This window comes from Pituophis catenifer, unplaced genomic scaffold (assembly GCF_029215685.1).
Source record: "Pituophis catenifer annectens isolate HBS135680 unplaced genomic scaffold, rPitCat1.0.hap2 SCAF_4, whole genome shotgun sequence".
Lineage (NCBI taxonomy): Eukaryota > Metazoa > Chordata > Lepidosauria > Squamata > Colubridae > Pituophis > Pituophis catenifer.
In genome coordinates, this window is record NW_027256884.1 from 72,072,194 (window position 1) to 72,096,217 (window position 24,024).

Sequence of the window (24,024 nt, forward strand, 5' to 3'; positions counted from 1 at the left end):
GGGAATGAGTCTCCCTCTGACTCACACACTTTGTCCTCCCGCAACCACCATGAGCAACCTGGCCAAAGAGAGCAAGCATAGCAGCAACAGCCTTGAAAAGGAGGTAAGGGCAGCTGTGTGCCCCCTTGGGGAAGAGTGGGCTGGGCTGGGCTGTAGGGTCCCAGTGCCCCGGGAGCTCAAGGGCCGAGCTGGGTGCTTGCCCCCACTGCCATCTAGGGGTCCTCTACATGGCCTGAGAGACACAGTGAGGCTCCTTTGGTGGACTAGGCTTTGGTGCTCATCCTGGTGTCACCTTCCTCCACTGGAGACCTCCAGATACCCCTTCCAGCCTTGGCTGGCCCCCCACAGGAGGCAGAGGACAACACTGCTTCATGTGGAAGTGTGGAGGAGAAAGTTTGTAGGAAGCAGTTTCCTCCGAGTCCAACTTCTGCCTTGACAGATCTCTGGAGAAGAGGAGGGTGTGGCGGGGGAGCTGCATGAGGGAAGGCTGCCCCAACAAGCCAGCATCCTTACCACGATTAGAAACAGGGATTCCCTTTCGAGAAGGGCCAGCCTCCCTTGTGCAACCCTAACTGCTCCCCTGCTGCCTCTTGCTCACCTCATTCTAAGCTTGGAGACTTTTATCCACATCTGCGTTTACAAACTGTGAATCATGCCTGGACTTGGGGAGAAGGCCCTCTCCTTTCTGGATAAAAGTCCCCAAACTTGGAATGTGTGCATGTGTGTGAGCACGTGCAGATGCACTTGACTGCCAGCAATTGGGGGGGGGGCGGGGGGAGGAGCTTGTAGGGCACCGAATTATCCCCACATCAAGTTAGCTGGTGCGACTGGTTCTCCATTGTGAGTGGAGACAGCAGCCAGGATGGGTGTGCTCATCTGTTAGGTTGATAGACTGAGCCTGTCAAAGTTGCTAAGTCCCACCCTTGTTACTGGGCAGACCCAGCTTTTGGCTCAGTCTGTCAGCCTAGACAGGCGTGTGGGACTGTTCGTCTGGCCTTTTTCTATCTATTTCTTGACTATTCCTGTCATCTGGTTTCTAATCCTGGCTATGATTGCTGGTTTCTGACTTGGACTGTTCTTGGATTTCAATTTCATTGGTAAACTGGCTTGCCTGTTATTTGTAACGGGCTTGCCTGTTATTTGGGGAGGTTTTTCCCTCTCTTTTGCCACCATCCCACCTATTACCACCTGAGGACACCTTTGGAGGGATCGTGGAGCTTCGCGCTCCCATGTGGGCGGCTATAGACTTGTTCAGGCCTTTTGCTCCCTCAGACCATATTCCGGAGTTTTTCACACTCCCGGACACATCTACGAGCGGCCATTTTCTCTTTCCAACTGCCTGCCCTTTGCCTTGCCGTTGCTGTCATCCCAGCCAACTTTGGAGCTTACCATTGCAATTTGAATTGCACCGAGCCATCTAGCAGAGCTTTGCGCCCCCGACTGTGGCTGGTTGCGCGCCTAGCCAAGAGCAGCTAGGTCGGCTGCAATGAAGATTCGCACACCGCTGGCAACCTTTTTTGGTGCGAAGATCAGCCTTGTCAGCGCTTCCCGCGCCCCTTCGCTGCATGTTTTTGCGCCAGCGGTCTGAGCGCCAGCGGGGAGAATTGAGCCTTGGTGGAGCTTCGCGCTCCCTGGCAACGCTTCACGCTCCTCTTTATTTTTTATTTATTTATTTTTTATTGAAAAGTTTTATAAGAAATACAAACATTTTCTCCCCCCCACCCTTCCCCCCCTTGCCCCCCTCCCTAGACTTCCCAGAACAAGCACAGGATATAGACATTCACAAATGTAAAACTAAAATATGCTAACAAATTATTGCATTCATATTTTCCCTAGATCTTTAACTCCTTGTAACTCAAAAAACTATAAACATAAACTACTTAAAAATATTACATTCATAAGCTATATGAATCTTCTTATTCGGATACTTCTTTTGTATGTAGTCAATCCATCTTCTCCATTCCGATATGTATCTTTCATTTGAATGGTCTTTAAGATATGATGAAATTTTTGCCATCTCAGCCAAATGCACAACTTTTAGTGTCCATTCCTCAATGGTGGGTGGATCTTCCTTCTTCCAGTACTGTGCCACCAGTAACCTGGCAGCTGTTATTAAATTCAAAACCAATTTCGTCTCTATTACAGTACAATCCGTAACTATTCCCAGCAGAAAGAACTGTGGTGTAAATTTAATTTTTTTGCTTAAAATATTTTGAATAATCCACCATATTTTTATCCAAAAAGCCTTAATTTTTTTACATGTCCACCATATATGAAAATATGTAGCATCTTCACACTCACATCGCCAGCACTTAGGTTGCAAATTTGGATACATACAGGCTAGTTTTTTTGGGTCTAAATGCCATCTATAAAACATTTTATAAAAGTTCTCTCTTAAATTTTGAGCTTGTGTAAATCTTACATTTCTAACCCATATCTTTTCCCATGTTTCCATCATTATTGGTTCACCTATATTCTGTGCCCATTTTATCATACAGTCCTTAACTAGCTCTGTTTCTGAATCTATTTCCACTAATACAGTGGTTCTCAACCTTCCTAATGCCGCGACCCTTTAATACAGTTCCTCATGTTGTGGTGACCCCCAACCAAGGGTGGGCTCTAAATTTTTTTACTACCGGTTCTGTGGGTGTGGCTTATTTTGTGGGTGGCTTGGAGGTCATGTGACCGGGTGGCCATGGCTATATGTATAGGGACTACTCAGAGGGCTGAAAAAAGTCATTTCTGACAGGTCCTCGCACTTTTGACTGGTCCTCACACTTATGACCATCCTCACATTTATGCCTGTGCAGCATTCTTAACAACCATGTCACTCATTTCACAATTGCTTCTCTTCAACATGGTATAAGATAGGGCAAAAAACGTAAAATGTGAGGACAGTCGTAAATTCGAGGACTGGTCAAAAGTGCGAGGACCAGTCAAAAATAACTTTTTCAGCCCTCTGAGTAGTCCCTGTGCACAAAAGGACTACCCAGAGGGCTGAAAAATGTGATTTCTGACAGGTCCTCGCACTTTTGACCGGTCTTCGCAGTTATGACTGGTCATCATTTATGCCCATTGTACCGTTCTTAACAACCGTGTCACTCATTTCACAACTGCTTCTCTTCACCATGGTGACAAGATAGCGCAAATACGTAAATTGTGAGGACAGTCGTAAGTTCGAGGACTGGTCAAAAGTGCGAGGACCAGTCAAAAATAACTTTTTCAGCCCTCTGAGTAGTCCATATGCATAAAAGGATACAGCAATAGAGAGGGATGAAGGAAGGGAAGGGAAATTAGAGTAGGAGTGAAGGTAAGAGAGGGAGGAAGAGAGGAGGAGAAAGAGAAAGAAAGAGGAAGTAGGGAGAAGAAGAAGAGGGGGGAAGAGAAAGTAAGTAAGAAAGAAAAGACAGAGGTGGTAGGTTTGAGGAGAAAAATTGCTGTACAATAAAAAAGATGAAAGGGAAGAAAGCCAACCCCAAACAAATATTAAGATATTAAGATAAAGGATGAATTGTTAAACTTTAAAGAATAAAAGAGAACAAATAGCAATAAATAGCAATAATTAGAAACACACATACAAACATACAACGTATTTTCTTTGAACAGAGTATTTGGCCGGTTCACAAATTTAAACAGTTGTAGGAGGTTAGCACCCACCCCTTTCCTAGAAGAATGAAATATTTTGGGAAATATTAAAAAGGCAGAATATTATATTTCCCTACCTGGATGAGAAATGGAGAAGCATATTTTACAGACAAAGCAGCTCCCACCTTCCTGCCCCCCACCCTTTGTTAATGGGCCAGAGGCAGAAAGTCAATCCTTTGTCAAAGGACATTTGCAACACAATAGCAACAGAAACTAACACAATGGGCCCCATCAAGCCATGTGATCCTGTCCACCATTAAACCATCTTTCCAAGCAGTCTCCATGTTTCCAGTGTCTTTTTCCCCACTTGGAGCAGAACACAGGAGGATATTTTTTCCAACACAGTATTTAGTCATTTCAATTAAATTTACAATTTCTATATTTCCTTTTTACCATATTTATTCCTCATCTATTTTTTTAAAAAAAACAATATTACCCTTCATCCTCATCTCTAATCTTAATCAAATTCAATTTTTCCCTTCTATTCTATATTATACCCCTTCGCATTGTCATCTATTTTTATATCCATCCTCACATTGATTAATTATGTAATACAGTTGTTTAATACAAATTCAACATTTTAATATAAATCAATTAGTTATATAACTATCTTTTTTGTATATTAATCAATATGAACATGAATATTCCAATTATTTCCATGCAATCCAATTTCTTACAAATCAATTAATTATATTTACCAATAATAATAAACCAAATAATTTCCCCCATATATTCCTCCAAATCACAACTTAACCAATTAATAATATCTCAATTATTACAATTCCGTAGTTAAATAGAGCTTTTTTTCTTTTGTGTTTTAAAATCTTGGAACTCTCCTCTTTTGCCCTAAATTTCCCATTGTTTGCAGTTTTGCACCTACCTTTTTTGGTGAGGAAAAAGAAAAAGAAATCTCTCTGCCTCATTTTGTCACGTTGCAGCCTGCTTACTTTCAATTTCGCTTTTTCAGCATAGCTAGAGGGAAAAAAATCTGCTCCAGGAATTTACCTCTTTGCAGCTAGCTCTTCGAAGCCCCGCGGCAAGAATTTAAAGTTTTTTTTCCCTCTAGCCATCAGCTGGGACTCCGGAGGCAGCAATAGATTGGGAGTGGGCGGGGTAAGTGAACGGCGACCGGGCGATCCAACAGAGGCAGAGGGTGAGGGTGAGTGAAGGCGTGGGGGGGGGCGAGAGAGGGCTTTGGCGACCCCTGTGAAATGGCCGTTCGACCCCCAGGTTGAGAACCACTGCACTAATACATTATACAACCTTTTTATATGCATTTGACCTTTATCTCTTATTTGCTTTATCAAATTCTCATCCTGTTGCAAAATACCAGTTTTTTTATCTTCTCTCCATCTGGCCTGCAGCTGTCCATACTGAAACCAAGTCCTAATAATTCCTTCTTCTCTTAATTGCTCCATAGATTTTAATTGTAATCTGACTCTTTCCTTATAAAGGAGTTCCTTATATGTAATCTTATCTTGCTTTTGCTCCAAATTTATGTTCTCTATCGCGTGTCTGGGTACTGTCCATATTGGTAACTTATCATTTAATTTATATTTATACTTTTTCCAGACACGCAATAGAGCATTTCTTAATATATGACTTTTAAAAGTCTTATCTACTTTCTTGTCATACAGTAAGTAAGCATGCCAGCCGTAGACCAGACCATATCCTTCAATATTTAATATTTTTTCCTCCATTAAATTTATCCAGTCTGTAATTGCTGAGAGGGCCACGGCTTCATAATACAATCTTAAATTAGGCATTTTAAGACCACCTCTTTCTCTAGTATCTTGCATTATCTTATGATTAACTCACGGTTTCTTCTCTGCCCACACAAACTTGTTTATGCCCTTCTGCCATTCCTTCAAATTTTCATCTTTCTTAAGTATAGGTATCATTTGAAAAAGAAATAAAAATTTTGGTAAAATATTCATTTTTACAGTGGCTATTCTTCCCAGCAAAGACAGTTGTAATTTTTTCCAATTTTCCATTTCTTTCTGTATTTTTTGCCATAACGGTTCATAGTTATACTGATACAATTTCATATTTGCAGTCAAAATATAAACCCCTAAATAATTAACCTTCTTAACTATTTCAAATCCTGTTAATCTTTCTATCTCTTCTTTCTGGCTTCTAACCATATTTTTAGCTATTATCTTTGTTTTAGCTGTATTTATTTTAAAACCAGATACATATCCATATGAGCAAATTATATCTATCAAGGCTGTAATCGATTGTACCGATTGGGCTAAGGTAACAACCAGGTCATCCGCAAATGCTCGTAGCTTGTACTCATGCTGTCTAATTTTAATTCCCTTTATTGTATCCGTCCCACGTATTTTACTTAATAAAATTTCCAGCGTCAAAATAAACAATAACGGAGACAAGGGACAGCCTTGCCTTGTTCCTTTTTCTATATTAAAATTATCTGTTAAACCACCATTAATTATTATTTGCGCTGTTTGTTTTTGATATATTGCCTTAATAGATTGTACAAAATGTTCTCCAAGTTGCATCCTTTCTATTAATTTTGATAGATAGCCTTTATAGATTGAATTGGCAATTTTTATTAAAATTAATAGAAAGCACGCTCCTCTTTATTGCACATTTGTCGCGCCTGCAGTTTTGAGCGGCAGTGGGAGAGCTGAGGAGCCTTTGTGGAGCTTCGCGCTCCCATTAGCGGCATAGCCAGTGACCCAGTGTGACAGGCAATTTGTTATGGAGTCTTGCGCTACCCCATTAGCACGGGGTTCTGCCCTCTTCCATCGTTGCCTCGCTATATATCTATTCCCTGGGTCTATCTGCTTTGGCACTGTTGACGCTTGCTATAGGCCTCCAGGCTTTGGTCTGCGCCCTCCAGTAGTATATCCCTTATTGGGTATCACCTTTCCTGACATTTCGAGTTCTGACTCATTTGCTGTCTGCCCCGCTCACTGATGGAGGGTCTAATTGGCAGGATGCCCAAGGCTTCCCACAAATCGAAGCATGGCCGGAAAGCAGGGCGCTCAGAGAGCCCCCATCACCAAGGGGACTTGACCGCACGGAAGGACCAGGCTCCTAATCCTTCCTCCAGACTGATGGCTTTAGGGTCCTCTCGGTCTCATCATAGGTCCTCCTCCCACTTTGCACTCTCCCGTGCTGAAGCCCGCCGGGATAGAGTGCTCAATAAACTCTGTGTTAAGGCGGGTTGCTTGCAGCCTTCAGTTGGAGAGGCTAGCGCCGCATCTTCATGAGCAGCCGACGCATCTGATTCCGGAACTCTTCCTGATCAGATTTCTCTTCAGGACTGTCCTGTAGTGATCCAGCTGAATAGTTTGTGGGGGCAGGAGGCTGCTCCAGCTCCAGTTCTTCCTGAAGAATCCTGTCGAGCGCCAGACTCGTTGACAGCTGCACTCGAGCCAACAACGGCCCCTCCTTCAGCAGACCTGGGCTCTACAGCAGCGCACCAACAGACCTTTCTTTTGCCGGATCAAATCCAGCAGATCATCACGACAGCAGTGCAACAGTCTTTGGCTTCACAGCTTCTGCCAGGCATCAGAACAGCTTCGGTCTGGTCTGCCGTCTCTCCTTCTCAAGTGACTGTTCTGCAGGAGGACGCACTATCCATTGCGGCCTCGGCTTCCCCAGCTTCCTCCATTGCAAGCCGCACTTCTTCCCAGGCTGGGGACGACCCTATGGATCTGGATCTTTTGGAGGATGAGGGCCTCCAGCCGGACCAGCCCACATTTACGGGCCTCTTTCCTCAGGCCTTATTTAAATCTTTACTCCACAAGGCCATTAATACGGCTCAGCTGGGCTCGCCTTCTTCAACGCCAGCGCCCACTGTTGCGGCCAAAGGGGCTCTGAACCCCGTGTTCGCTGAACCATCCAGGCTGGTGGACTATATTCCTACTTTCCCCCTCTTTCTGGACATCATTAAGAAGCAGTGGTCCTCGCCAGGCTCGGCGCTGACTCCATCGACTGTGGACCGATGGAACTTCAAGGTGTCGCCGGATCTGACTTCCATTCTCCAGGTCCCAGGCATGGACGCACCAGTGGCCGCCCTCCTGCCACATGCTGCGTTTCCAGGTGCTCCGGACGAAGGTCTCAGTCCTGAGGAGCGCTGGGCGGAGCAAGTACTGCAGCGGACGCACCAAGGTGCCGCCTGGCCATCCGATCGGCGTCCACTGCGTCCTTCTTCAACCGGACTACTCTCCTATGGCTCCGACAACTGCAGGAGAATTTGACCTCTGAGGATATCAGTGTACGGCAAGACTTGAACAAGATCATCGCCGCTACATAATTTTCGGCGGACGCTACTTTGAAAACCGCTCGCTTTGCGGCGAAGTCCCTCGCCTCTTGCATCACAGCTCATCGATTGGTCTGGCTTCGACACTGGCAAGCCGATGCCAGGCATAAGTGGCATCTGGCTTTAGTCCCCTTAGCCGGTTCCAATTTATTTGGGGACCCCCTTGAGGCCTTCCTCATGGAAACGAAGGACAAAAGGAAGGTTCTTCTGGTTGTTTTCCATAGAGGGGAGTCAAGGTTCCATCCCTACCCGTCCCGCTCCCAATCTCGATCCTATGAGGGAGCTCACTTTGCCGCTCCTTCTGCCAGATCATGGGGGAATTTTCAATCTAGGCAGCGGGGCGCCCAGGACAGTGCATCCAGAGGTAGGACCTTTGTTTCCAAACAGCCCTTTTGAGGGGGAGGAGGTCGTTTCTCCAGGCGCCGTCGTTAACTGCATCCCATAGGGGGCAGATTGGCCCTCTTCGCCCCTGTTTGGGAAGGTTCTGGGTCCTGGCCACCTTACGATCTGGGTTGGCCATTGAATTTCTCTCTCCTCCTCCAATGTTCTTTGTACGCTGTCCACTTTCTAATGACATCGAGAAATGGTCCTTATGGACTCGGCGGTTCAGCATCTCCTTTCAATCAGGGCCATTCAACCTGTCCCTGAGTTTGAACAGGGTACGGGATTTTATTCCCGTGTTTTTCTTGTACCAAAGTCATCGGGGGGGGGAGTGGAGACCTATTCTGGACCTTAAACGTCTGAACCGGTATGTTGTATACTGCAAGTTCAAGATGCAGTCGTTATGATCTATTCTCGACGGTGTTCGGAGGGGCGATCTCCTCTCTTCCATAGACCTCACTGAGGCCTATCTCCATATTCCCATTCTCCCCTCCCATAGAAGGTTCCTTAGGTTCTGCTATGGGGGGCGCCATTACCAGTATCGGGCCTTGCCCTTTGGCCTTTCGTCCGCCCCTTGTACCTTTACTAAGGTATTGGCTGCTTTGGCAGCTTCCCTCAGGGCTAAATCCGTTCGTCTACAGTGCTACTTAGACAATATCCTCATTTTGTCTTCTACCCCGCAGCAGGCTTCCTCTGATCTGCAGGTTACTCTCCGGACCCTGCCTGTCCATGGCTTCTCCATTAATCTGGAGAAGAGCCACCTAGTCCCTACCACTCGTTTGCTCCATCTGGGGGCTCTGATAGATTCAGTGTCTGGGAAGGTTTACCTCTCGCATGAGCGACAGGATAGTTTGAGGTCCCTGGTTTCTAAGGTTGAACGGGCTAGATCTGTGTCTCTCCTTGTCCTGTCACAACTCCTGGGCAAGACAGGACAATGCTCAGCTTCCATGCTTCATCTCGCGATACTCGTCGCCACTGGCGGAGGCCACTGATGCCCTGCGCTCCCCGTGGCCACCAGGGCTGCTCTATGCGTTCCCTCCAGTCTCCCTGCTTGCCCGAGTGATTCGCAAGCTGTTGCTGGAACTCATCCTTCTGGCCCCGCATTGGCCACGCAGACCTTGGTTTGCAGACCTAGTGTCATTGTCAGTAGCCCCTTCTTGGCAGCTACCTCAACCGGAGGACGCCCTGACTCAAGGGGGTGTGAGACACCCGGACCTGCAGTGGCTCCGTCTGATCACTTGGCGGTTGAGCGGTGTTCCCTAGGGGATGCCGCCATCCCGGCAGATGTGATCCGCACCATTCAAGCTTCGCGGCGGCCTTCTACGGACTGAATTTATTCAGCCACCTGGCGGGCTTTTTGTACATGGTGTGATCGGAACGGGGTTCAACCCCTCCAGGCCTCGATCGTCACTATTCTGATATTCCTTCAAGAGAGCCTCTCCAAGGGGCTTTCTCCTAATACATTGCAGAGGCAGGTGGTAGCGATCTCCTCGATACTTACCTTCGGATCGTTGTCCTCCTTGGCACAGCACCCCTTGATTCGCCGGTTCCTGCGGGGCATTACCAATCTATGCCCTCCAGTTCTGCATTGGTACCCAACCTGGGACCTCTCTGTTGTTTTTAATTCTCTTACGGGTGTCCCGTACGAGCCTTTGCGGTCAACTAGCCTGCGCCTCTTAATGTGCAAGGTTGCTTTTTTGGTGGCGATTATCTCGGCTCGCCGCATCTTGGAGATGGCCGCCCTCTCCATCCGGGATGACCTCTGTGTGTTCCACGTGGATCGTGTGGTACTCCGTCTGGACCCTACCTTTGTGCCCAAGGTCAATACGACCTTCCACCGCATGCAGGAACTGGTCCTGCCCAACTTTTGCCCTCCCCCGACTCACCGACTCGAACAGCGGTGGCACTCTCTGGATGTCAGGCAGTCACTACGTATTTACATTAAACGGACTGCGGACTTCCGCAGAACGGAATCTCTATTTGTCTCCTTCCTGCCGGTCTCTTTAGGTTGCAAGGTGTTGTCAACGACCATTGGACGTTGGATTCGGCAGACGATTGCCAAGGCCTACGAACTACGTTCCTTACCGAGACCTCCTCAACTGACTGCACATTCTACCCGCAGCGCTGCGACATCGGCGGCTTGGGCCACACAGTCCTCACTCCTCGAAATCTGCAGGGCGGCAACATGGACTTCGCCTTCTCCATTCATCCAGCATTACAAACTGGACAAGTGTGCTTCAGTAGATGCCACCTTTGGTCGTAGGGTGCTGCAACGGGTTCTCTCGGGGGAGGGTTCTTCAGACCACCCTGGTCCCCCCCCAACTGTAGGGACAGTGATCTTTGGTATGTCCCATCCTGGCTGCTGTCTCCACCCACAATGGAGAAGGGGCGTTGGTCCTACCTGAGATGCACCTTCTCATTGGGTGGAGACAGCAGCTAGACCCTCCCTTTTGCCAGTCTGGTCGCGCTCTCTCTGCCTATTTCCTTTCTTTCTTGCTTGGCCTCCCACACGCCGAGCCTGTCTTCTTGTCTTCGCCAAAAGCTGGGTCTGCCCAGTAACAAGGGCGGGACTTAGCAACTTTGACAGGCTCAGTCTATCAACCTAACAGACAAACACACCCATCCTGGCTGCTGTCTCCACCCAACGAGAAGGTGCGTCTCAGGTAGGACCAACGCCCCTTCTATCCCGACCCAGTAGTCCCGAGTCAGCCATACCCAGTGAGCGGCATTGGGTCAGCCACGCCCATCTAGTTGCAGCGACCCAGCTACTGACCCTTTGAGGGCAACCATAATGCTCATGCAGTCTTCAATGAAATTGAGTTTGACACCCCTGATTTAGTTTTTAAAAAGTTGTATGTTTTTGCTTTTATATGTAAAGAATCTAGAACAAAACAGATAAATTCTTTTCTTAAGAGAAATTCAGTTCAAATATTTTTCTCGATCAATGTATAAATGAGATATTGTTGGTTTTCCTTTAAAATAATGCCTTTATTCACTCAAATCATCTTTCTTAATCGATGACAATTATTTATTTAAAATTATATTCCATCTAAAATAACTGGAGTAAGTTCTCCAGAGCATTCAGGAAATAAATTTTTCAGAGAACACCAAGCTGCCAACCACATCCATTACTATCTCAAATTCTCATCTGATTATCCATTGTGGGTAATATTTATCAGGACAGTTTACATACTCCATCAGTACCCTGACAGTCTGAAGAATAAATATGTCCTCCCTAGAATTAGACTAATGGTTATCTTTGAAATCATGCATTTTTGCAGAATAAGATTAAAGGTGGAAGGTCTAAATATTATATCTCAACTGAGAGATTGAAGGGACATTGATGCTCATCTTTTTAGGGTTGATATATGCAGATGATGGCTTAAGAATTATTAATTAAATTGGATGTATATGTGTCTGAATTTTATGCTCATTTTGAACACCTGTTTTGGGCAAGTTGCTTTAATACATTGTAACAACTTAATAATTTTCTTTTTCACTCACCTATGTCATTCTCCTTTTCAATTGTCATTATTATACTTGGTTGCTGTTAGTTTTCTCATGGGGTTCAATTGGTATGCTTAAGGTTCCTTTAGATTTTTACTGTAATTATATACAGTTATTAAAAACTTTTCAGGAAATAAAAATGCTTTGTGTTCCCCAAAATATTATATAACCAATTCATTTGCTGTTTTGTAACAGGTGGAAACTACAGCTACATGAACTTACAAAGCTTCCTGCTTTTGTGCGAGTAGTATCAGCAGGAAACCTTCTTAGTCATATTGGTCATACAGTCTTGGGAATGAATACAGTTCAGTTGTATATGAAAGTCCCAGGCAGCAGAACATCAGGTAGGTTATACAAAGTACATGCTCCATTTCAGGGGTTGGAGGAGAAAATATTAGTAGAATGAATTTTGGCTTCACTTCAGAAAAATATTGGGTTGCATTGACATTAGAAGGGGATTCTGGGTAGCTATAGACAATGTCTTCATGACCAAACTTCATAACATAAGCAATGCCCTGCTGGATTTGAGTCTTAGCCCATGTATACCAATAGGCTGTTCTCACAGAAGCTAACCATTAGTCTCCTAATATATGTCCATCAGAGGCAGTCACACTGCCATTAAGGATACTAACCATTGATTCCCCATAACTTCCATGAATTGGACCAGCATTTTTTTGAAGTCAGTCAACTTGATAGCATCTTGTGGATCTGACTTCGAAAGTTGAATTTTGTGTTGTGTAAAAGAAAAAAAAAATCATTTTTTCTCTCTTAAGTCTTCCAAGTTTCTTTTTCATTGGGTAGCCTCTTTTTCTAATATTTTGGGAAGAGGAAAATAGCTTCTCTTTGTTTTCTTTAACTACATCCATAATAGTCAAACTGTGTCCCCACATGATAGATTCTGTTTATATCATATAAATGTATTTATAAATGTATTGCTGCAACATTCATTGTAACATTTTATCCAAATAAAGGTATTTCATGAAATTAATGGCTTCTATATGATTTGAAATGGTTCCTCGGGTATCTCAAATTTGAAGATTGCTAAATTACACTATGCATAATTTTATATTTCAATTAGGTCCCCTTTCATTTGCCTCAGTTTTAGTCTAAAAAGGCCAAAATGTTGCCACCTGCCTAATAGCAAAGTTTTTTCAATGCCTTGATCTTCTTAGCTCCACTCTGAACCTTCATTATCTCCCCTCTACCTTTCGGAGGTATGGCAACCAAAACTATGCAGCATTCCAGATCCCATAAGACTATTAATTTTTCAGTACCGTTTCTTATTAACTCTAATATGCTTTTGGCCTTTTCTACAGCAGATGCACACCATTTTGGCATCTTCCTTGAATAGTTTACAATTTCCCAAGGTTTCTTTCCTCATCAGTCACTGCTAGCTCTGATCCCATTAGTTTGTATGAGTAAGTTTTGGCACCAAACTTAGAGATATTGTTCCTAGCCACCCCCATTCAAAAAAACTTGGGGAGAGTTTAAGACTTGAAAGTGATTATGCATGATAAGATGTGGGATAGAAATCTTCTCCCTTCTGGCTCAATGTTCTTGAGAGGAGACATACAGAGGCTATCTTTTCCAACATCATGCTGTTTTCTGAGAATGAATGCAGAGGGCCAATTTAAGATTCTGCTACCATAAGAGGGGATGCGGCATGGATCAAATGGGAGATCTTCTCTGTGTTTCTACACTATATAATACATTCTTCCCCCTTTCCCCTTCATTTTTGGGATTCAAGAAGGCATTAAAATGTTACTTTTTAAACAGCTTTTTGATGCTCTATTATTGGATAACCAGGGATACAGCTGTTGTTATCATTAGTTTATGTTTAGAAACGGGGTAATTCTTTATAAATTTATTATGTTATGTTTTATTATACACTGCCTAGACTTTGTTAAGTATTTATATTTTATGTATTGGAGCTTTTCCATCTCGTGCTTGCTTTCTGGAGATTTCCTCCAGATCCCTTGAACTTGGAGGAGAGAATGGGTGAGACTTTATTGCCTTTAGGCTCTTCCCATTTGTCATACCCAGAGAAAGGAAGAATGTAAGCTATGTGTGCACCCACAGCTAGGTAAAAAAGGAAAAGATCAGTGTAGAAGGAGGTAGCATGGTTGTTAAAAGAACCATGGTCAGAGATGAAGAGCCAGAATCCATATAGGTCAATTGAATTACACAGATATGAATCACCCATCCCACAGACAAACAACCGTCTTCCTGTTGGGGTGCACAGAAGGGAAACCAGATACAAAATCTGAACCTGAGAACATAAAGTTTTAAGCTGATAGTTGGCTAAAGGAGGGAAGATGCCCTTAAGTGGCAGAAACCAGGAGCCTGCTAGAGTTAGTGGAGTGAAAAATAGCAAATTCCTTGAATGATGGAATGCGCATACTTCGCCTGCTACATGGAACGTCAGGAAGGGAAGATTGAAATGACTACAGTTCGTACAGCCAAATGGATTGTGAGCAATTAGAAAAGATGCTGAAATGCATACTGAAGTCAACTTTTTTCCTTGCCTATTTTTAATTCATGAAACTACCTTCAAACATACTATTTGGTGCCACCTCTCTCTCCCTTTTTTAATCCTACTTCAAAGCCTATTTTTTTTGTAGAAAAATTGTGATTCAATCCCTACCTCTCCATATCTACTACAATATCTACCAAGTTTCCCCGAAAATAAGACCCGGTCTTATTTTCTTTTGGGCCCCAAAATAAGCACTAGTGCTTATTTTCAGAGGATGTCTTGTTTTTTCACACAGGCAGCTGTGCAGCACATCCAGCAGGCCGACGCCACCAACATGAGGTGGGGCAGGGGTGGCGCCATGCCATGCCATGGCCCTTGTGTGCTCCACCCCCACTGTCCTACAGTGCTCCTCTAACTTTGCCCATCCATGTTTGTTCGCTTTACTCCTACAGCAGGAAAGTGGCAACAAACTTCAAGAAATTTGAGGCTTCAAGGCTCCATCTATTGATGCACCAGAATGCCAACTCGATGAGAGGGATTAATTTTTCTGCAGATGGTTTCAGTAGGGTGCGCTGAATCAACTCAGAGCAACAAATTGCTGCAGAGTGCTGTCACTGAACAAACAGGCGAGGCATGGGGCAGGTGCGTGCAGGGGCCGTGGCACTGTTCGTGCCCCATGCCTCACTTGATTGTTTGGTGGCAGTGCTGCAGCAATTCGCTGCCCTGGGTGGATTCACCTCACCCTTCTGGAACCATCTGTAGAAAAATTAATCTCCTCTCGTTGAGTTGGTGTTTTGGTGCAGCAACAGTCTTGAGTGGGTTTCTTTCCTCTGTCCCACTGCAGGAGTAGTGGGGCCACCCCAGCCAGCCAGGCACCAAACCGCTGCTGCAACGGAGTCCATGCATACTCCTACCACCCGCTCACCCCACCATGCTCTCCAAGGCACACTGCAGCTGATCCGAGGCATGCAGGCCAATGCCCTTTGGGCGCCTCCCTCTCTCTATCTCTTGCTGCAGCCTGGTGGGGGGCTGACCCCCGATCCCCACCTCACTCCCACCTCACCGCCTGCGCCTTTCTCTGGTTCTCCAGTCATGGCCATGCCGGCTTTCCCCTTCTAAAGATGAAGCAATCCAGCAGGTAGGCGATCCGGACTGCCAGATGTGCAGTGCACAATCCAGACTGCCGGACTTGCCATGCGGCCACCTGCCCCATCATGGCTATGGCCATGAGCAAACAAAAACAGATGATGGGATGGAGTGGACAGACTCTTAACTAAGGCTTATTTTTGGGGGGCACGCTTAAAAAATCAGGCTAGGTCTTATTTTCAAGAAAACACAGTAAGTATCATCAAGATAATAATAGTATAAACATACACTTGTATCCTTTCTTTAATTTTCTTTTTGTTTCATTTGTGGAGGACTTTGTTTCTCCTTCATTCTTTATACTGCTTTGAATAAATATATCATCTCAAACAAGAATAGTCTTGCTATGAAAATTTACACTGATATCTTTAAGATTCTGTTGTTCTTCTATGTGTATATTGCTCATTATTTATATTGTAAATATATCATCACTTATTTTGTAGGTCATCAGGAAAATAACAACTTTTGCTCAGTCAATATAAATATCGGCCCAGGTGATTGTGAATGGTTTGTTGTTCCAGAAAATTACTGGGGTGTCATGAATGACTTCTGTGAAAAGTAAGTGTTGAATTCTGTCTGTGTATCTTTATCTCTAAACAGAGATGATAAAGTGATAATACTCTAGGTACAGCCAGACTATAATTCTCAGAAACTCCAAATAAACCCCCTAGAGAGCCTCCTCTCCTTCAGCCAGTGATTTTATCACCTCCAGTTATATAAACCAATTTAAATACATAAATATTAAGACCTTTAATTAAAAACGTGAAGGAATATAAAAACATAGAAAACAGGAGAAAAAGTCCTAGTGAGTGGGCCCTTTCAATTGATTAATCTTCTCTAAAACAGTTCTGTTTTTAATTATATTTATTATGTTTGTCATTGTCTCCTATATTTTTTCTTCTGTAATCTTTATGCAACTTCTAAGGTAATGACAATATTGGTATACAAGTATAGATAAAAGTTATCATCATAGCTAGAATCTATTTAACCAGGATAAAATACTCTTATGCCATAATCCTTGTAATTTCTTAGAAAGCAGCTTCTTATACTTTGCTGCAAGTATTTAGATTAGATGGATCACATGTGATGAAAAGGTTCCTAGTCTAATAGTCTTTTGAGGATAAGCAAGCATTTGTGTATAAGTAAACTTTTCCAAATATTAATTCTTCTTTTACAGAAACAATATGAATTTTCTAATGGGTTCTTGGTGGCCTAATTTGGAAGATTTGTATGAAGCCAGTGTTCCAGTTTATAGGTTTATTCAACGACCTGGAGATCTAGTGTGGATAAATGCTGGAACTGTTCATTGGGTTCAGGCTATTGGCTGGTGTAATAATATTGCCTGGAATGTTGGCCCTCTTACAGGTAGGATATTGATATATCTTACAATTGGAAAATTATTTCAAAATATTTCTGAATTTTCAACTTCTAACAGATATGTAATATGTTTACAAGACACATTAGATTGAGCTGTAGCACTAGAAATTATAGTAATAGATAAGATAATTTGATATCTTAACAGCCATTTTAAAAAACACCCAGAAGAACCCAAACTCATTGTAAGAGAATTAATCATCAAAATGATATTAAAATATGTGGGCAAAGTAATACATTTTAATACAACCTTATACAAGGTTGAGAAAGTAGTGAACACAGTATCATAAACTATATTCAGCATTGTATCCTTCTAAATCATGATTTTAATGATCAGAAATAAACTGTTTCCTCCTTCATTTGTACATCTTTTTCCACTTGACCCAGATGAATATTTCTGGTTTATCAGACCACGATTTGTCCTTGACATCAACTTTGAGCAACTTTTATAAACTTCAATTGAATGATAATTGTCAATCCTAATTCAAAGGAAACTTTTAGCCATTAGTTCCCATGGCAGCTTTTCAAGTCTTATTAAGCAGGTGCAGGAGAACTAGTGGAGGCACATTGTGACTGGGTTCACGTATTTTACTAAGGTATGGCTGGTTAATTGTGATTTCTTGAATGAATAATGCTTGACATACACAAAGCATAAAACACATGTGCCATAATTTGCATAAAATAGTAATTAAATTCACAAACATGCTAAACTAAAACCAATCAAATGTCTTACCCATAGCATATGTGAATTTACCAGATATCTTTTCTGATCCCAAGTCATGGGTTTTATTGTCTGTCACCTGAAAGCATTCATATGGCTTGGTTTAAAATTCTATGTTAAAATTAAGCACTTTCTGTTCAAAGGAAACAGGCCTAAAAAAGAGGAAGTGGAGTTGCATTATATGTAAGAAATCACTACACCTCTATAGAAATGTATAAAACCAAGGATGAAAGTCTTCTTGAATGCTTATGAGTTAATGTAAAAGCAAAAAAAAAAAAAAATCGCATTGCTATAAGTGTATACTACAGGTTACCTAATCAACCAGTGGAAATAGATGAACTTTTTGCTAATCAATTCGGTAAGGTGTGCAGGAATCACCACAGTAGTAATGGGGGACTTTAAGTACCCTGACATCAACTGTGAGACAAGCTCTGCAGCATGTGTGAGATCAAACCTTGACGGTCTAGCTGACAATTTTATAATCCAAAAGGTAGAGGAGAGAGCTAGAGGGTCAGCTGTATTGGATTTAATACTTACTAACAGAGATGAAATGATGGAGTGAATTGATGTTGTGGCACAACTACAGTTGCAAGAAAAAGTATGTGAATCCCTTGGGATTACGTGGAGTTTTGCATGAATTGGTCATAAAATGTGCTCTGAACTTCATCTAAGTCACAACAATAGAAAAACACAGTCTGTTTAAAATAATTCTACACAAACATTAGATGTTGCCATGGTTTAATGGAACATAACATGTAAACATTCACAGGGAGGAAAAAGTATGTGAGCCCCTAGCCTAATGACTTCTCCAAGAGCTAATTGGAGCCAGGAGTGAGCCAACCTTGACTCCAATCAGTGTGATGATATTGGATGTGTTGCTGACAGCTGTCCTGCCCTTTAAAAACACACACCTATTTTGGGTTTACTGGTTTCAAGAAGCACTGTGTGATGTGAACCATGCCTCGCAGAAAAGAGCTGTCAGAAGACCTACGATCAAGAATTGTTGACTTTCATGAAGCTGGAAAGGGTTGCAAAAGTATCTCCAAAAGCCTTGATGTTCATGTGTCCACGGTAAGACAGACTGTCTACAAATGGAGAAAGTTTAGCACTGTTGCTACTCTCCCTAGGCGTGGTCGTCCTGTAAAAATTACTGCAAGAGCACAGCGCAGAATGCTTCATGAGGTAAAGAAGAATCCTAGAGTGTTAGCTAAAGACCTACAGAAATCTCTGGCACATGCTAACATTTTTGTTGACACATCTACAATAAGGAAAACATTAAACAAGAATGGAGTACATGGGAGGACACCACGGAGGAAGCCATTGCTGTCCAAAAAAAATATTGCAGCACGTTTGAAGTTTGCAAAAGAGCACTTGGATGTTCCACAGCACTACTGGCGAAAAATACTGTGGACAGATGAAACCAAAATTGAGTTGTTTGGGAAGAACACACAACACTATGTGTGGAGAAAAAAAGGCACAGCATACCAACATCAAAACCTCATCCCCACTGTAAATCATGGCGGAGGGAGCATCATGGTTTGGGGCTGCTTTGCTGCCTCAGGGCCTGGACGGATTGTTGTCATTGATGTGAAAATGAATTCCAGAGTTTATCAAGACATTTTGCGGGAAAACGTATGACCATCTGTCCGCCAACTGAAGCTCCGCAGAGGATGGGTGATGCAACAGGACAATGACCCAAAGCATACAAGTAATTCAACAAAAAAATGGCTTCAACAGCACAGAATACGCCTTCTGGAGTGGCCCAGTCAGAGTCCTGACCTCAACCCGATTGAAATGCTGTGGCATGACCTTAAGAGAGCGATTCACACCAGACATCCAAGAATATTGCTACACTGAAACAGTTTTGTGAAGAGGAGTGGTCCAAAATTACTCCAGATCGTTGTGCAGGTCTGATCTGCAACTACAGGAAACGTTTGGTTGAGGTTATTGCTGCCAAAGGAGGGTCAACCAGTTATTAAATCCAAAGGTTCACATACTTTTTGCTCCCTGCACTGTGAATGTTTACATGTTATGTTCCATTAAACCATGGCAACATCTAATGTTTGTGTAGTATTATTTTAAGCAGACTGTGTTTTTCTATTGTTGTGACTTAGATGAAGTTTAGAGCACATTTTATGACCAATTCACGCAAAACTCCACGTAATCCCAAGGGGTTCACATACTTTTTCTTGCAACTGTAATTGAACTAAGTCAAACTACTGTCTTAGACTTTAGGAGAGCTGACTTCAACAAACTAAGACTTTAGGAAGAATTCCATGAAAGAAATCCTAAAGGGAAGGGGAAAATGAGGTGCTTGGGAAATTCTGGAAAATGAAATTATAAAAGCCCAATATAAAATAATACCACAGAGGGGAAAAAACAAGAGACCCCAGATGCATGGTTCCATAAAGAGCTCTTTGACAAAGGGAAAGAAAAAAAGGAGAAGTATTAAAAATGGAAAGAGGGACATAAAACTAAAATAGAATACCACTAAATAGCCCAAATCTGCAAGGATGAATCAGGAAAGCTGAGGCTGAGAATGTACTAAGACTTGCAACGAATACCTAAAATAATTTTCTTTCAATATGTAAGAAACAAGAAAATAAATAAATAAATAAAAAATCAGATCCTAGAAAAAGTGCAGAGAACAGCAACAAAGATGATAAGAGGTCTGGAATTTATGAATTAATGATTGAGGAAACTAGGTATGTCTCGTGTAACAAAGAAAAAGAGTAGAGATGATATGATAGCAATCTTCCAGCACTTGAAGGTAGTGAGGCACTGTCAGAAAAGAAGAAGTTGACCTATTCTCCAAAGCACCTGAGGGCAGGACAAGAAGTAGCAGGTAACATCTGACAGCTGTGGCTAGGGGGACTTTTGCACAGGTTCGCCTGGTGCACCAATTGCGACCCTACTTGGATCGGGAGGCTCTCCTCACAGTCACTCATGCCCTTGTCACCTCACGGTTAGATTATTGCAACACACTCTACATGGGGCTACCCTTGAAAAGTGTTCGGAGACTACAGTTGGTCCAGAATGTAGCCACGCGAGCTATCGTGGGTGCACCTAGATACACCCACATTACACCAATTCTCCGCGAGCTGCACTGGCTCCCTATTGGTTTCCAGGCACAATTCATTGTGTTGGTTATTACCTTTAAAGCCCTACATGGCTCAGGGCCAGTTTATCTTCAAGACCGCCTTCTACCACATAGCTCCCAGCGACCGGTAAGATCCCACAGAGTTGGTCTCCTCCGGGTCCCGTCAGCTAAACAATGCCGGCTGGCAGGCCCACGGGGGAGGGCCTTCTCTGTGGCTGCCCCAGCTCTCTGGAACCAGTTACCTCCTGAGATCCGGACCACCCCCACTCTATTGGCCTTCCGAAAAGCGGTGAAGACCTGGCTTTTCGGCAGGCCTGGGGCCGTTGATCTTGCTGTTGCGATCTTGTGAGATCCAGCCATGAATGGTGTGAATGGGTTTAATGTTTTAATTTTTAAATGTTTTTATAATGGTGGTTCTCCTCCTTTCTCTCCGACCGGTCGCAGTCTGTGTTGACGGGGGCAGAGGTCGACCCCGAGGCCCCTTATATGTGGGGTGCCACAAGGATCGGTCCTCTCGCCCCTTTTGTTCAACATTTATGTAAAGCCGCTGGGCGAGATCATCCGTGGTTTCGGGGTGGAGTACCACCAGTATGCTGACGACACCCAGCTGTACATCTCCACCCCAGTCCACCCCAACGATGCCCTTGAAGTGATGTCCCGGTGCCTGGAGGCTGTACAGATCTGGATGGGGAAAAACAGGCTCAGACTCAACCCATCCAAGACCGAGTGGCTGTGGTTTCCAACGTCCCGATATAGTCAGCTGGTGCCATCGCTGACTATTGGGGGCAAATCATTGGCCCCCACAGAAAGGGCTCGCAACTTGGGTATCCTCCTGGATTCACGGCTGTCTTTAGAAGAGCACTTGACGGCCATGACTGGGAGGATTTTTCATCAGGTTCGCCTGATCCGCCAGTTGCGTCCCTTTCTAGATCGGGACTCCCTACGCACAGTCACTCATGCCCTCGTCACCGCCCGTCTGGACTATTGTAACGCTCTCTATATGGGGCTCCCCTTGAGGAACACTCGGAGGCTCCAACTGGCGCAGAGTGCAGCCACGCGGGTGGTAATGGGAGCGACGTGGCGCTCCCATGTAACACCTCTCCTGCGCGAGCTGTACTGGCTCCTGGTGGTCTTAGAGTGCGCTTCAAGGTCTTGGTTATCACCTTTAGAGCGCTCCATGGCTCAGGACCTGGTTATTTGCAGGACCGCCTGCTACCACCAATAGCCTCCCACCGACCAGTACGCTCCCATAGAGAGGGGCTCCTCCGGGTGCCGTCGGCCAAACAATGTTGACTGGCGGCCCCCAGGGGGAGAGCCTTCTCTGTGGGGGCACGTACTGTCTGGAACGAGCTTCCCCCGGAGATACGGAGGATCCCGGATCTGCGTACCTTCTGTCGCGCGCTCAAAACGTTCTTATTTCATCAAGCTGGCCTGACCTAAGTTTTTCCCCTTTTTAAATGGAAATTTTAAATTTGGTCTTAAATTATTGGGGTTTTAAATTTTCAGCCAAATTATTTAATTCGCTTTTCTTTATTTTAAATTTTTTATTCCTATGTTTTATTCCATGGCTGTTCACCGCCCTGAGTCCTTCGGGAGTAGGGCGGTATACAAATTGAAATAATAATAATAAATAATAATGGTTTTCTAAATGCATTGTAAGCCGCCCTGAGTCGAACTGATTGAACTAATAATAAGGTGGAAGATCATTAAAGAGAGGTCCAACCTAGAACTAAGGAGAAATTTCCTGACAGAACAATTAATCAGTGGAACAGCTTGCCTCCAGGAGTTGTGGGTGCACCATCAGTGGAGGTTTTCAAGAAGAGAGTGGACGGTCATTTGTCCAGAATGGATAGGATCTCTTGCATCTAGAAGACCTCCAAGATCCCTTCCAACCATATTCTGTATTCTGTGTTATTGGTACTTAAACTCAACATATTGTTTTGTCAATATGGTTTCGTCACAAAAGGCCCTGTTGAGATTTTTTTTTGACAACTCTTTTTTGAAATTCCATTCATTTTTATTTGCCTCTAATAAAAAAATGTGCTTAGTATAAAATGCCTCACTGAAAATGTTTCCTTGTGTCATTGACATTTTACTTTGGCATATACAATCAAGAATTTTGGCCAAGTGATTTCATAGAATGTTTAAAATCTCTAATGACTAGATTTTTTCATTGATGGAAGGAACGATCATTATAACAAAGTGGTCCACATATTTTTCATTTTCATTATAGCTTGTCAATATAAATTAGCTGTGGAACGGTACGAGTGGAATAAATTGCAAAGTGTGAAGTCAATAGTACCTATGGTTCATCTTTCTTGGAACATAGCACGAAATATTAAAGTACCAGATCCAAAGCTTTTTGAAATGATCAAGTAAGTCATTTTAACACAATATATATATATTTACTTAGTGAATTATTATTTATAGAAAGAACAATAAGTGAAACAAATTAGGGGTTCCTAGTGCAGAAATATAAATATTAAAGAAAGCTCATCACTACTGTTAAATGTAACTGATTTGTAAAGGACAACTTTGGAAATATAAGTTATTTACTACGTTATAATTAATTAAAACAAGGCTACTACAGTATTGTATATCTAGTATTCTGACAGAGCAACAAATCATCTACTCTTGATTATTGGCTTTGCAATATCAATTGTTGAATGCTTTACTTTATGTTGAAAGATGAAAAACTTGACAATATATAATAGTTTTGCTCATTTGGATTAAGTATTGTATATGAGTAACTGTAACTTACTTGCTATATAGTCATATGTAATATAGTAAAATGCAATATATGGATCTAAAATTGGAAAGGTGCTTTGAATCCAGCTTGCTAAACCTATTGGGAATTTCTTAACACATGCATTTTTCTAGGACCACTCAGCTATGGGTAAATCCAGGAAAAGATGTGACTTAAAGAGCTATCAATGGATTGATTGATTGATTGATTATTTATTTGTTTGTTTGTTTGTTTGTTTATTGTATCCCACCTTAATTATTTACAAATAACTCAAGTCAGTGAATATATCCAACACTCCTTCCTCCTCCTATTTTTTCATACCAAATCTAAAAGATCTTTCTTGCTTCAAATTTGAATACTGCTCACTTCTAATATTGTACTGTGGATCATAGGGGGGAGGGGGGGCATGATAGCTATATATAATGTTTTACTGATGAGGAAGTGAATGTGATACTACTTTAAAGCTATATTTCCAATAGATTATATTCTTTTTCACTCCTTCAAATGTATGCATTGTGAAGAAAGATTAAAAGGTTTTGTAAATCTTTTCAAGAAGCCATTGAGTATGCTAATATAGTGCACACTTTTCTCATTTTCCTCTTCCTCTTTATTATTGCCTAATTCCATTTAGTTACCAGGTGTT

General features: G+C 43.0%; 1 protein-coding gene across 6 annotated transcripts in view; it reads left to right on the top strand.

Moving 5' to 3' along the window:
• KDM6A (lysine demethylase 6A) overlaps window positions 1-24,024 on the top strand; it is a 288,042-nt gene that overhangs the window by 249,143 nt on the left and 14,875 nt on the right. For all 6 annotated transcript variants that reach the window (XM_070944238.1, XM_070944240.1, XM_070944242.1 and 3 more), the window contains 4 exons: window positions 12,020-12,168; window positions 15,884-15,998; window positions 16,618-16,805; window positions 22,869-23,010. In XM_070944238.1, the coding sequence (XP_070800339.1) occupies window positions 12,020-12,168; window positions 15,884-15,998; window positions 16,618-16,805; window positions 22,869-23,010 (594 nt within the window). The remainder of the gene's footprint in view (window positions 1-12,019; window positions 12,169-15,883; window positions 15,999-16,617; window positions 16,806-22,868; window positions 23,011-24,024) is intronic.